General features: G+C 36.6%; 1 protein-coding gene across 5 annotated transcripts in view; it reads right to left on the reverse strand.

Moving 5' to 3' along the window:
* The window catches only part of LOC134649619 (uncharacterized), a 171,889-nt gene that overhangs the window by 43,655 nt on the left and 113,842 nt on the right, over nucleotides 1-14,392 (reverse strand). The window contains exon 1 of one of the 5 annotated variants that reach the window (XM_063504448.1): nucleotides 3,954-5,189. The exons of 3 other annotated variants lie outside the window; for them this stretch is intronic. In XM_063504448.1, coding sequence (XP_063360518.1) covers nucleotides 3,954-4,468 — 515 coding nt within the window. In that variant the 5' untranslated portion in view covers nucleotides 4,469-5,189. Of the gene's footprint in view, nucleotides 1-3,915; nucleotides 5,190-14,392 lie in introns of those variants that run through there. One more of the 5 variants, XM_063504452.1, reaches the window with a different exon arrangement.

Here is a 14,392-nt window from a genome sequence, read left to right on the forward strand (position 1 = left end):
GATTGGCGGGAAAATGCAAACGACAGGGTTGAGTGGAGGAAGGGAGGGGAGGCCTTTGCCCAGCAGTGGGACACTAAACCAGGCTAACAAAAAAAAAAAAAAAAAAAAAAATATTATAGTATGGATTTGACGATTCTATAGAAGGAAACAAGCGAATTAAATGGCTAGGAAAGCAAACGGATTAAAACATTTAACCCTTAAATGCATAGTTGCCAAATGTCTACAAAGCATTAGACAGCTCACAGATTAAGGGTTAAACAAATTTTATTTGTTCCTGTATATTATTTCAATAGTAAAACTAATAAATTGTCCGAATTATTACATTAATTTACGCAGTATTTTAATTTATAAAAGTTACATTTGTATAGACGAAATGTCGGAAAACTTGGAAAAACCTGGAAGTTGATGATTTTTAGTATGTGATTTTGGGCAGATTTTTCGGGGTTTGTAATTATTTTATATTTACAAAATCTATCATAGGAACATCATAAATAGTATACCTTTCTGATGGCAGTTAAGATTTTTCCTATGCCCTTTACTAATATAGCTATATATTTCCAAAAATATGATTTAGCCTATGCAACTTATAACACTGATTTCGCAGTGAAAATCGATGATATATTTCCTAGAAACGGCAATCAATTATGTGATACATATATTAATTTCGGTAAAAAGAAAAAAATCATGCATTTAAGGGTTAAAAATAAATTTCTACATTTAGCACGAAACATTTTCTATTGGCGCGAAGTCTTATAAGCGGGTCTTACAAATAATATACGACTGCAATTCGTTGCGGGCTTTATTTCTTCAGTAATTTTCTAGAAACTTGCAATTACTGTTTTATTTCATTATGGACCGAGAATTAATAATACCTATTTCAAACCCGTTATATATAATTTCTTCCAAAATGCTGTCGGTCTATTTACAGTCCAAATATTAATTTCAACGGCGCACCCTCCTCAAGGGGCTCATTATGTTATCAAAAAATATGCCTGATTTTTGTTTACAGAAAAGTGATTTCCCTACTACTTAGGGTTACAAAAAAAATTTAAAACAAGGGCCACTCTAATTTACAAGTATAAAAAATTTGAATGTCTGTATAATATTATTTTATCACTACTAACTTATATACGAGTATACTACTTTAATGCTGAATATCGACGTTTATGTCCAAACTTTTTCATGTTTGGGATATACCTACATAAACTGATGTATGAGCCCTTTCAGGTTTATTATTGGTCGTCCGGCAAAGAGAAGTGTTTTTAGTCGCCTGGGGAGTAGTTCTAATCGCTTGGCATGAGTATGGCAATAGCACAAATGTTCTTGATCTGTCATGATACCTAACACGCCTAAGACATAATAGGTAGAGATGCCACGAATATTCGGCAACTATTCGGTATTCGGCCTATTCGGCCACTTTGCCGAATATTCGGTATTCTGCCGAATGTTGCTTACTATTCGGCCGAAAACCGAATATCTGTTGCCCCTACCTTAAAAGAAAATTTACACAAAAAAAAAACAAAAATTAGGTACATTTAATATTTAAAATGTATTATTATTGGAAAGTTGTTAAACAGGAAGACCCTTTTTTAAGCATTTGTTGATTACGAAATATTTTATTTTTATCATGGGTCTGATTTGATTGACTCTAACTACATTCATTAGTTCTGTCTTACAAAAAATATATCTTAGCAAACGTTGTGCTTTGTTGGCCAGTTTTCATAATAATTGTAACTCACAATGTTCGCATCTCATGCCGAATATTCGGTCGCCGAATATTCGGTATTCGGCCAAAACCACTATTCGGGGCATCTCTAATAATAACATAATTTGATTTTATAACATACCTAAGTTAAAAGGATCGGAAATGAGTCTATCATAATGAATTGGAAGTTCCTAAGCGGGCGAGATGTTCAATATCATATGCATACAACTTAATTGTAAAGAGAATAAAAGAGTTTTCAGATGATTTTTAATGCCATGCCCACTTAGCTACCTATACTTTTTCTACTAATAATTGGTTCGCTTGAGAGTTCCACTCGGCCGCGTTCGCGTCAACAACCCAAATATTTCCTCCATAGATTCCACGCGACTCCATACATCTTGCGCGACTTCAAGTATGGAGTCGCGCGCGAGAACGTAACTCATGCTAGACCGCCTGATGGGTGCTTAGCTTACGCGGTACTTACTGTAAATAAAACCTTTGAATGCATATAAACGCGGGATAAACGCGCTGATATATTTAACGAGTGATTTAAGTACGCAAGATATGTTACTTACGGCGCCGGGATGGGCGAGTTTACTCAGATGTGCATTACGAGCCGTACTTACTCGTACGAGTATGTAAAGATATACAGGGTGCTTTCTGTAACAGGAGCAATAAATTAAACCGTAGGCTGTACTCCTCAAACTGACCAACATTTGTTCAGCAACTTTTCAAAATAACCCATGTTTTGATTTTTATTTCACTTTAAAGTTTATTCTAAGACGCAATGTATTGCAAATTTTGTTATGTTTAAAGCGTGATAAGCAACGTCAAACACACTGATGTCAGCGTACATTGAAGGCAATATTTATTTTGTATGAAAAAGAGGAAGTCTAAAGGATTCATAATTTTTAAAAGTTGCTGAACAAACGTTGGTCAGTTTGAGGAGTACAGCCTTTGCTTTAATTTATTGCTCCTGTTACAGGAAGCACCCTGTATATATACCTGATTTAGGACGCGCATTAGGATTAAATCGAATGAAATTATTTTAATTCTCGCATCTTAGCGCTTATCCCGATTGCATCCTCAACTGCTACTTTGGACCCAAGAGTCTGTTGATTTCAAGTCTTGGGTGTATTATTTGTTTATACATTTAGGGAGATGATGTTTGCTTAATAGATTGCTATACCTGATACAATTACGTATATTATTTAAACTTCTAATTTACCTCTTTACTTAATGGGAATTCGCGGTATAAAGTGGCTTCTTTGACTTTAGGATTTGAAGAATGAAAATATAAATATCCAGACGGATAAAATGTGCAGCAGTGGCAAAATGGTAGTTATAAAATGGTCTTTAGTAAGTTACCTAACCAATGCGTTAATTACAAAATATTGTCGTCACGTTTCAAGAGTTTTGATACATACCGGGATATCAATGCTACGGGCTACGGCGTAGTACTACGGGCATAGTTTTTGAATGGAGTAAAATATACAAAAGTAATATTTTAAGAAATGTAATAATGTGTGACATGCTATATGTTGGCAAATTTGATGTATGTTAGGACTAATGGCCAATAGGTTATCAATTGTGTAAGTATGGTCTGGCTTCGGAGAATACTACGTGGACAGGGTGTATCGGAACAGACCTCGCCCTAACTAAAGATAAATGAGTAGACACCCGGTAACCTATAAATTAATAACACCAGTATACCGAGGTTACGTAATAGGCGTACGTATTAGTGTTAGTCTTATAAGTAATTAACAGTTACCATCACAAACACTTGACATCTACTTTAACTAATCATGCAGAAGGGGGGTTGCGAACGTGCGTACATGTGTAGTCAGTTTACTGAGGCTTAATTTGACAAAGGCTCAGCGTTACCGCTCGGATTTTAATCTACACTCCCATGTAAACCATGATCCCGAAACTTTTCGTAAGCCTTCTAACTCTAACCTCAATTCGTTCCAAATGTGTTTTAAAATCGGATCCGTGTAGCATCATGGTGGTGTTTAATGAGAGCCAGGTGAACGCTTAGCATTTGTTTGAGCCCGAGAGTTATTCGTGTATGAACTGCACAATATGTACCGCATGTCGTGGCGGTGTGGCGCAGGCACCCGGCGACGTTCGCAGCCCCTGGCACTCAGGGTCGGAGACAGTCGCATGCGAAGCGGGATGGGCGACGGTGGGGCAACATGAACGGGGCTCACTGAGAGGATGGTGCGGCGGCACGGAGAACGTGTAGTACTTGGCCGTTTGGTTGTGAGCGCGGAGTACAGAGCTGTGGGTCAGCGTGACCACCACCACGAGGACCGACGCCACTGCCAGCGCGAAGAAGGACGCGGCGACGGCGGCCACTACGCGCCGCCGGCGCGCCTCCTTGCCGGCATCCTCGGGCGGCACCTCCGGCTCGGGCGGCGGCGGCTGCGGCTCCGGCGACCGGCTGCGGACCGACGGCCCGCGGCTGTGCGGCAACTCCAGCGTGTGCCGGCGCGAGCGGCGTGCCCGATCGCATTCGGCAGCCGAAGAGTGGTGCCGGCGCAGCCGGTGGGGCGCTCCTGGAGCCACGCGGCATGATGCTGAGCGCAGCGTGCGCACGGGCACCATTAAATCATCGCTAGCGGCCCGCGGTACCCGGGCTGAATGCACTGACCGAAATGAGTGATCGCGTGCTGAGCTACTCGGAAAGGCTAAATCTACGGAAGCGCGCGAAGAATGCCTCGAGAATCTGTCTCGGTCACGATGGTCTACGCGCACCGACATCGTGCGGGCGGAGCGCGCGGCGGCGGCCGCGCGAGTGACGCGACCCTCCCCGCCTGATCTCGACGCCGCCGCCGCCGCTGAGCCGCGCACTCGTGTTTACACTCGTTCTCGATCGCACAAAGAACGCTTGCAAATATTCCCATACATCACTACGGTAACGTGAAAAGTGATGTCTCGAAATGGAAGTGGCCGATTCCGAAATGTTTGCTCGCCGTCGCTCGAGTTCGGACTCATTCAGCGCCTAACTCTGAGCAAATGTTTATGCAATCACGTGATTTACCAATCCAAACTCCGAAAAGGAATGTAATCATTTCACCCTTTAGCGAGACATTTTATTACTGTACGGCATCAAGTAAACAGGCATGCGACTTCGTGACCCACTTTTCCGTGCTCTATAGTGCTGATGCTTGAATGAAAAAGGTGTAATATAAAGCATTAAGGTGGCTTTGTGGTGGAATGAAAATTATGTAACGTTAATATCGTTAGGAGAGCGTTTAATATCTGGAGTTCTCGTAGAGAGTGGAGCTCAGCGGTAAATGGGGCGAGGCGGCTTTTGTTGCGGAGTCCACGTTGTCAAGTTAAATTGTCTCGGAGCCGGGAAACGAAACAGATAGTCGAGAAGTTGTCGCGGGGCCGCTACATCGACACTATTCAATACGGCGCCTCGACACGCTACGGGTAGGTATGGGCACACGGAGTGCGACTACGACAACTGTTGCCTGCACTCCATTCCGTGACCTATTACCTACGGTGCGAAATTATCAACAGTTTTATCACCTAATATTTTATAGAAAGTTTTATCAGTCTGTTGTATGTATAACTTATTTAGATTGACTTTTTATAAAATCATGCAAACCTCGACGTCAAAGTGCAAAAGTTTGAATAAGTTTTTACGTACCCTAAGCGCTATATCATTAGCATTTTAAAGTTTATGGCATAATAATTACGGTTACATAAGCATTACTTACCAGTACTATTTCACACGCAACTCTGAAAAGGTTATTTGCGGTACTAAGTCCACTAAAATTATAAACTTGTGTGGTGAATAACCAGATAAATGCGCAATTTACATGCAAGCAGTGGCGGCGAAATTCCATGAGTTACCCTCAGCGTATTCACCCGAATCAGGCTTTGTTCGAAATATATAAACACATATATATATCAATGAACTTGAAGTGCAATTAATGTAGTAAATCATAAGCTATACGCAATCGATCAGAGTAGATTTCACAATAGTGTTCATTTCTGAATCTTTAAAAAAACCTGCTGAATTTTAGAATTTCATTACAATACATTCAAAATAGCCGCCCTGATACTGTGAGACTACTTACCTAAGCAACATACCCTGGCAATACAGTTAGGTTTAAATTAATGTTCCGTGATAGATGACACACAACAGTCCTAAGTAGGTATTCAGTGTCTCCGCCGACGGGCCGCGATTGAAACGCAACTGACGTACAATACCCAACAACACAATGCTACGCTATCGGACCCAGAGATAAGATACAAAGCTCTGTTCCGAACCTTTGACGTGTGGAACTCAACTCAGTTTACCAATACACTTGACAGCGGAAAAGTAGGACTTGGAAAACTTTTGGCTGTACCTTTACTTCACTTAATTATGGGCCTTAATGTACGTTTATAACAAGCTATGGCTATCAATCTCGCGTGGGATATAATGGGATTTTCGTTGTCAAGTTGTTAAGCTACAGCGGTGATATTAGTCAGTGAAAGAGCCACTAATTCTTGCTTAGTGAGACTGAGACATATTTAATGTATTACAATGGGTCACTCAAGTTTTTTACGTTTAAATTCGCTTGACATATTTCGCTCCATATAAAAGTGTATATAGACCAGACCATAGTCATATCTGTACTGTACCAGAGATACATTGACAGATTTGTCCGTCAAATACATCTACCATCTGCCAGACAGATGTAAACGGACATATCTATACGTATTAGGTAATATCTCTAACTATTAGATTAGGCATTATTAGTATGCAGTATGCACGCAAATTATACGAATTTTATTTTGCAATAAAACCATCAAGTTATGTTATAATTTACAACAACACAATAGGTATTCCTACGTAAGTAAATCATGGCACCCCAACAGTAATTATAAATTATCAAGGCTGACATCCCGTAATCGCGTTATCCCGACGGTGTTATAAATACACGGCGCATAATCTTCCTTTATGAACGACTTAAGCATTCGCGCCTTTTACAATGAACAAGTTTTGATTGTAGCTTTGCAGACGTAAATTTTGATTAAATTGGTACACAATATCGAGAATCGGGAAAACGTAAACCGTTCACTCAATTTTTACGATATCAGAAATGTAGAGTTGAGTGAGATAAAAATAAAAATGCCGTGTCTCTGTACATGTCCATAAAACCATTTCATCATAGATGTATATTTAGGATCAATTATAATGAAAATATTCTGTAACGGTGCAAAAGTGGCAACATTTTTGAATGTTTGTTGTCTGAATCGTCAACGACAAAACGCAACGAAACCTAGAATAAAATAAATGTCCCAGTTTCAACTCATTCAAACGGAATGTATCGATAGAAGCTCAAACATCGTAACTCAGCGAGCAGTTTATATTCAATGAATGAACATATTTTTGGTTTACGCTATTTATACATTTTATTTACGCTGGCTGTAAGAGATAAAGAGAGCGTGAAAGCTTGTAAAATAAGTACATATATAAAGAGTTTTATACCGCAAAACATTGATATTCTGAATTGCAAAACTACAATTTGGTCAGTTTTGAGTGTTGAAGCTTATTAGAGACGAGTAGAAAAAATTATCAAGCGGTGGTTAAATAGGTAACTAGGGACTTGAATAGTCGGTAGACTTAAAGCATTTTCTTAAAATCAATAGATACTTGCACGACTAAAACGATAACGGTACATATCACAGGTCAGTGATTACATAAAAGAAGCAGTATTTTGAATGATTAAGTCAAAGTCAAAATATACTTTATTCATCTAGGTCTAGCAACAAGCACTTATGAATAGTAAGTGAATTGAAACCATTAATTTAAGAGCTCAAAGGCCACATAACTATCCAATAGTTAAAGTATGCCAATCAATATTATTGACTATAGTCAATAGCTATAGCAATAGCGATACCTAATTTATAAATTAGGTATCGTAGTGGTAATGCAAATTAAATTTCAAAAGAATGTTGAAAGTTGGTGCAATTCTACCCGAGTAACCATCAATAATATATGTACCTTACTTTATTTTAATGTTGACATACTTTTACTACTTTAGCAAGAAGTGTTACAATCCCAAACAATTGGTATAAAGGAATGAATAAAACCAAAGCTGCACACTGAGCTAGCTTTATTTCCTGCGACCACTGCGACGTCAGATATTATGTTTTCCGCTACCTACAAAATCCCCTAGTTAATGACGGTAGTTCTACTCGAAACAAATTTACCTCCCCTCAATGACCCGAACACCCTTTTTCAACAACCACTGTTAGAACAGTGACAGTTATTGGATTCCTCGCAGTTGAATAATGCATAAGGTCAGAACACTCATTCCGTTCTAGTATAAAAAGAGCATTAAAACACCGAGCCTACTTCTGTTCTGCAACCTCGGCGAACTTTGGAGAGAGAAAAACTGAAGCGAAAGCAAACTTTGCGGTATGCGTGAGTAATATAACAGTTAAGAGCTAAACATTTTTAAATTGTTGTACAATTGTGTTCACAACCCGAAACTTTGTTTAAATAAAAAGCAACAGTGTTTGTTTACATTTAGATTTATAACACTACCGCAGGCGAGGCGGTAATCTGGTGAGCATCATTCGTGGCGTTTTCTAATTTAATGTGGGCTGTTATTTTGGTGATCTTTAGGGTTCCGTATGTGACTCGAAGGCACGCGATTACTAAATCTATACCGTCTGTGTATCCAACCATAAAATACAAACAATTTTTTTTTCCGCTAAATACTGCTGTTGCGGGTAGATTTAAAAATATAAGACGACATTATTTCTATTTGTTGCATCTTAAACAATAAAGAGTATGAACAAAGCACCGATATCGATATAGTGTTATATCAAGTAAAAATATTTGTAGATTGGTCCCTTTGATTAAATTCTTTTTAACAGTAAAATTAATAAATAAACGCGGTATTTATTTACTAATTTACCGTCAGACTCAATGACAAAAACAATAGGATATGGTTTATGCAAAAAAAATACAAAGATTATATATTCGGAACCCTCGAGTCGGTGCACGAAAATGACTCGCAGTTGACTTTTCTGTAACATCGTTGACCTTGTAATCAAGCCACTCATGTAAGAAAATGTCAATAAAGTGTGCACTCTTACTTACTAGTAAGAATACATAGGTAAATAAAACTTTTTAAATACATATTTCCGTTTGCGGGTAGATTTGTCTCGAAGCTTGGTACGTTGCATTAGATAGGAAGGTCTATTGAAATATTGTAACATGTAACATTTAACAACAGTGATTAGCTACAATAATTATTCATATTGGATATAAAAACATCACAGTTACCCGAGCTCAGTGTGATACACCGTAGATTTTTACAAGGAAGCTCTCCAGAATCCAATTATGTAAATTGCGAACTCTTAAAATGTACCCACACCTGCTCACCGGCTACATAGAGACCTCTGGCCTACTTACAAATCGACTCAAAATAACGGACAACAGATAACGAGATATTACAATATTTAGAAGAAGAATCAATTGTGGAGATTTGGGACTGGATTCTGGAATCTTAATGAAAATATATAAGTAATTTGAAAATTGTTTTTGGGAAGTTGTCATTACCAATGTACGATATAGCGAGTGCCATTTTATCTTTAACTTGAATAAAAATCCTATAAAACCAAAAGTCTATATCTAATGTTAGCCCCTGTTGCACGGTGCCGAGGCTGCTGGCAGCATTTCCCCGCTGAATTGCAATGCTTATGCGTTGAGCGAGGAAGCTGCCAGCTCTGTTAATATTAATTTATTTAGATAGTTTAGTCATTATGTTTAGTCTACTATATAAATATGTGGCATATTTGTTTACTAATTAAAGATAATTTTATCTTTAATATAACAAAATATGTCTGTATTTTTAACTAACTTATTTATTATTAATCGCCGCTGAAGAAGCTTAATTTGAATTTATATTATGTATCTACGTTTAGAGGTCTCTCGTTTACCTCCTTTATTATATAAAAAATCCGGACATGTCCAAAGAAAAACCTAACTTCTGGTAACCCTAAAAGCGGTAAGACTTACTACTTGGTTATGGGCTCCAGGGACTTATCATACGGTGCATTAACCGCCGAACCGTTTTAGGGTTCCGTTCTCCGCAAGACAGTCTAGTTGTTGACGCTACTTTCTTGCAATTATAGAGATCGCCAAGACAATAATGGAGCAGAATTTCTCCTTTAATAAATAAAAAGCACTATGATATGCTATTTTGCTTAGGTAAATAAAATAACCCCCTAATACAAATTAGAGATTTTGTTCTCTGACTCAACGTAGAAGATAACTTCCTTGAACTGATAATTGTAAGATTTGTAGATAAGTCATCGCGATTCCAATGAATGTTATGTACCTACTTGACTATTAGAGGCCTTGCACAAATAGACCTCAACCTCAATCTAGTTCTAAACTAAGAGCTAAACTTGAGCTACGGATCTTGTTCAAATATTTATCACTCGGGTTAGTTACAGAAGTTGAAAACTTTAAATCTAAATTAGGTACTACACCTACACCATATTGTACAAGTATAAGTATTTTACCGTTCCAAAGCGTTTATTTTAAGGTTTAGGCAGCTGCCCGACTGACGGCGATAAAGTTAGCAACGTTCGACTATTTTTCTGGTTCAAAACTTCAAATAGCCCCTAGCGCCGTCGATATAGTCGCGGTATCACAAAGGGCACACCATGCCAATATGTGCTTGTATCGTGCTGCATTAGCATATAAACAAGTGCAAGTTCCATCCATTTAAAGCGCCCTGTGGTCTCTCAAGTTTCATCAAACAATATAGACCTGTTAAAATAGAGGTTAACTCGAGTTAGTAAGAAACTCAAATTTAACCCTTTACCTGCCTTAATCGCTCTATATCACGCAAACTTGTTGCGTCGTAAAACTTGCTGGAAAGCAATGGCTTATGTAAGGAAAAATAACTCTTGTTTCTATTTGTTAAGTAATAATGAGTTGGTTGTTAATGTTGTTATGCATCATTTATTATGACATTTTATAATAATGATATAACTAGTATTTTAGAGAACAAAGTCAAAATACATAAAAAAAAAAAATAGCAATGCGATATGCAATATCATGTTACGCTACGGCTTACGTAGGCGAACAACGCGCGAATTCGGCGCGGCGAGGATGAAACAAACCGTTGATACGTATAGGTGTGTCCTACTCGTACGTGAGCGATTTAGACGCGAAGCGGCGCGGCGCGGCGCGCCGCGTTCGCGCGTTGTTCGCCTACGTAAGACGTAGCGTTACTTAAACATTTCTAATTAGATTTGTTTTTCACTTTCTTTTGGGTTTTAAAGTAAAATATTCACGTTGTGACAACATTTCATTAAAAGAAATTCAATAGTACCTTCACAGTTCACACTATGTACCGGTAATAAATAAGTTTTACAGAAAAACTATAAAGTGTAGTTTTTACAAGAAAATATTATAACAATTTTCGCAATATTACAAAGTGTTTGATCAAGAGCACGAGCATCTAATTTGATTCCGAAATTTTCACCATCGTGTCTATCCGTGACATAGCTAATCTCATATATTAATAGTTATTATTGCCACAAAATATTGGCAACAAAGCGATCGTTATGCCGATTCCAATTTCCCTTAATACTTGGATACTTGCACGTTCATCCAATCATTGATGGAGTCAGTGTTTGCCCTCTCTGATTAGATCCTTATTCCAAATTGTACAAACACAGAATTAAGTGGCCTGATTCACTTTACGCAGCTTATTCATCATTCTTTGAAGTGATTCTCGTAAAAATTTAAACAGTATCTGTAAGTATAATGGATTAAGCAACTAAGTGGAGCTATGTGAAGCTTTTAATACTGAGTAGTAGATCCATGAAAACAATTAACTATTTCCAAAATCAGATGAAATTAAACACGAAATATCTATAGGTAAACAAAATAACGTACCTTGTTAATGATCAGTAAAACAAATCAAGACAGGGCATCTAAATTCACCATATCGTCGGTATACTTCTAAAACATGATAACTAACTGAAACATAGTTTCGAGAAAACACGAGTTGAAACTTTGACCCTCAAATATGGGAATTTAGAAACGATTTTTTACTAATTTAGTTCTACACATGAAATTTTTGGGATGTTATTATTGCCTTAAATTGGTAAAATTGATATTTTAAATTCGGAAAATGTAAAATATTGGCCGACAATAAAATGGGATGTGTTAGTTATCATGTTTTGCCTGTAGGTACACAAAATGTAAACTAACTTTTGTGTATTACGTAAAATTATATAAAAAATGAATATGAATGACAGAAAATAATGAGAAAGATAAAAAATATCTTTTTACGCGCCATTATAAGCAAATTATAAAAAGTAACGTAGCAATAAAAAGTAATAAATGACATGCAACGTGTTATTATTTACAGGTAAACAATTATAAGTGAATTCTTATTATATTTTACGTGACCAGTTTTATGAAAAATGTAGTTTTAAATACCCTTATTATTTTTTAAGTGCACATTATATTTTATTTCTTGTCTGTTTTAACACTCTCTAACTTTCTAAATAATAACAATAAATTAAAAAATACCACATATATATATATAAAACATTAAAATTTGAACAAAACTGTATATATAACTCATTTTTGACCATTTTGTCTTGGAAGTATACCGACGATATACAACTTCGACAAAGAAATAAATTACATTAAAAGCATAACGCAAGGATAGGTAGGAGACCTAAAAGCTTTTCGCGCTTGTTTTTCGATAAGGATAAATCTCAGTTTGTTTTTACATAAACCGGTCACTTTGAAGGCAATAAAGAGGTCCGTTTACTTTCATTTGACCTTATGGGGCAGTAGCTAACGCGTCACGGCAAGGATCCGCTGTTTCTCCAATAAATATACAAGTTCGCTGAAACTAAATACGAAGAAACAAACTCAATAATGATTTTCGTTAATTTATACCTAGTCTATTTTACTTAAGAAGTTCTATTTAAATCGTTTTGGAGTAGACAATAATTTTAGGCGTTTAAGTTTAAGAGAATATGAATTTTCTTTAAATTATATTTAATAAACACAACTTGTAAAAACTAATGGCGTTATTTATAAACGCACTACAAGCCTTAATTAGCTATTAATCGTGTGCCTTACTCTGTCATTTTAACTTATATACTTGTAGATAAAACTAATTACATTAACTAGGCTTATAAAGTTTTATGAATAAACCCTTTTTTTAATACATATATAAAAGTAATATTCCACGTTTAATAAGTGGACACAACAAAAAATATTTTACTTAGTAACCAAATGATCACAACATCCATGTGTAAAATACTCATCTTTAGCTTAATCCGAGCTATACCATATTAAGTATCTCCTCGTAGGTACCTACCTAATCAAATTGTCATAATATATGTTCAGAAATCCACGTACATTAAAATGGAATAGCCCGAATAGTTCCAAAACCGAGCATATATTCATGGCTCTGTCGTTTGAAGACTAATGCTTAAAATTCTTTTCAAATCTTTTCGAAGATTCAAAGTTTCATGAAAACACGAAAGTATGTCCATCTGACTCCCGAGAGATTCCGAAGAATGCGTTCAACTCTTAGAAATATTTCAAGTAATCGGAAATGGCTAGCTATGAATATTTCAACTAATTGATTGTTCGAAAATGTTGAATCTACTTTCATTAAAATGTATAATTTATTAGTTTAGAAGACAACAAATTCATAGTAAGCAGAATGTTCCATCATCCATCAATGTTAAGTTTACGTAAAGCATTTTTTTATTTAACCCTTTATAGGGCAAGGGTCTCAAAAAAGACCGGGTGGTACGAGTATAACATCGTCTTTTTGTATTTTTTTCTTGTACATAATTTTTTGTGCTACAGATTGGCGATGAGGCTTGAATTGAGGATTTTTTTTAGCCTTGCCCGCTAAAGGCAACATTTTTAATGAAACTTAAATAGGTATTTAACTTTTACGAACAACGCCGTCGTTAAAAATGTATGCGACAAGTATTATATAGAAGCGAAGAACATATTTAAATATGTCCAAGTTTAGTAAAAGGTAAAAAAGGTAATTAAGTACACACTCTTGAAAAACATTACACTCCCTTGTTCATTAGTCGGGTAAAATATTCCATTATTTTTACAGCGGAAGCTACGTATGTATACATTCCTTTATCGATATCCGCGTAAAACAGACCCGATAGTTGCAATAAAACACGGCAATCTCGCGCGAGGTATTTCATTAAATCACTGCTCACTTAAGCCCGAATACCACAAATAGCTTTTAAGTTTACGGTGCGATTTCAATTTGTTGGTAATAGGAGGCAAGGTCGGGCGATTCATCTTGATCAAACGTTACTTTTGTTGCGAAGGGGACGACTTTTGTGATACGTCCTCTTTTTAGTTTTACTTACAAACTAAATATGTACTACCTTTTTAAATTAAAACCTTTTATTCCTGTTTCGACATTTACGTAGATAGTAGTAGTAGTAGATAGATCCTCAAAACACCATATATAGCGACTACATAAGACATACCTAAGTACAATATTCTTATTTTGCTTTAATCCTTGCATGTTGCATCACGATCCCCGTAGTTACATATTTCAGGTTCATAATTAGTCGTGGTGATATAATACATTAAATAAGATAAATCCTAAAAATGGAGGACAATAGAGACGTAACCAA

The sequence above is a fragment of the Cydia amplana genome, chromosome 7 (genome assembly GCF_948474715.1).
Source record: "Cydia amplana chromosome 7, ilCydAmpl1.1, whole genome shotgun sequence".
NCBI classification, from domain to species: Eukaryota; Metazoa; Arthropoda; class Insecta; order Lepidoptera; family Tortricidae; genus Cydia; species Cydia amplana.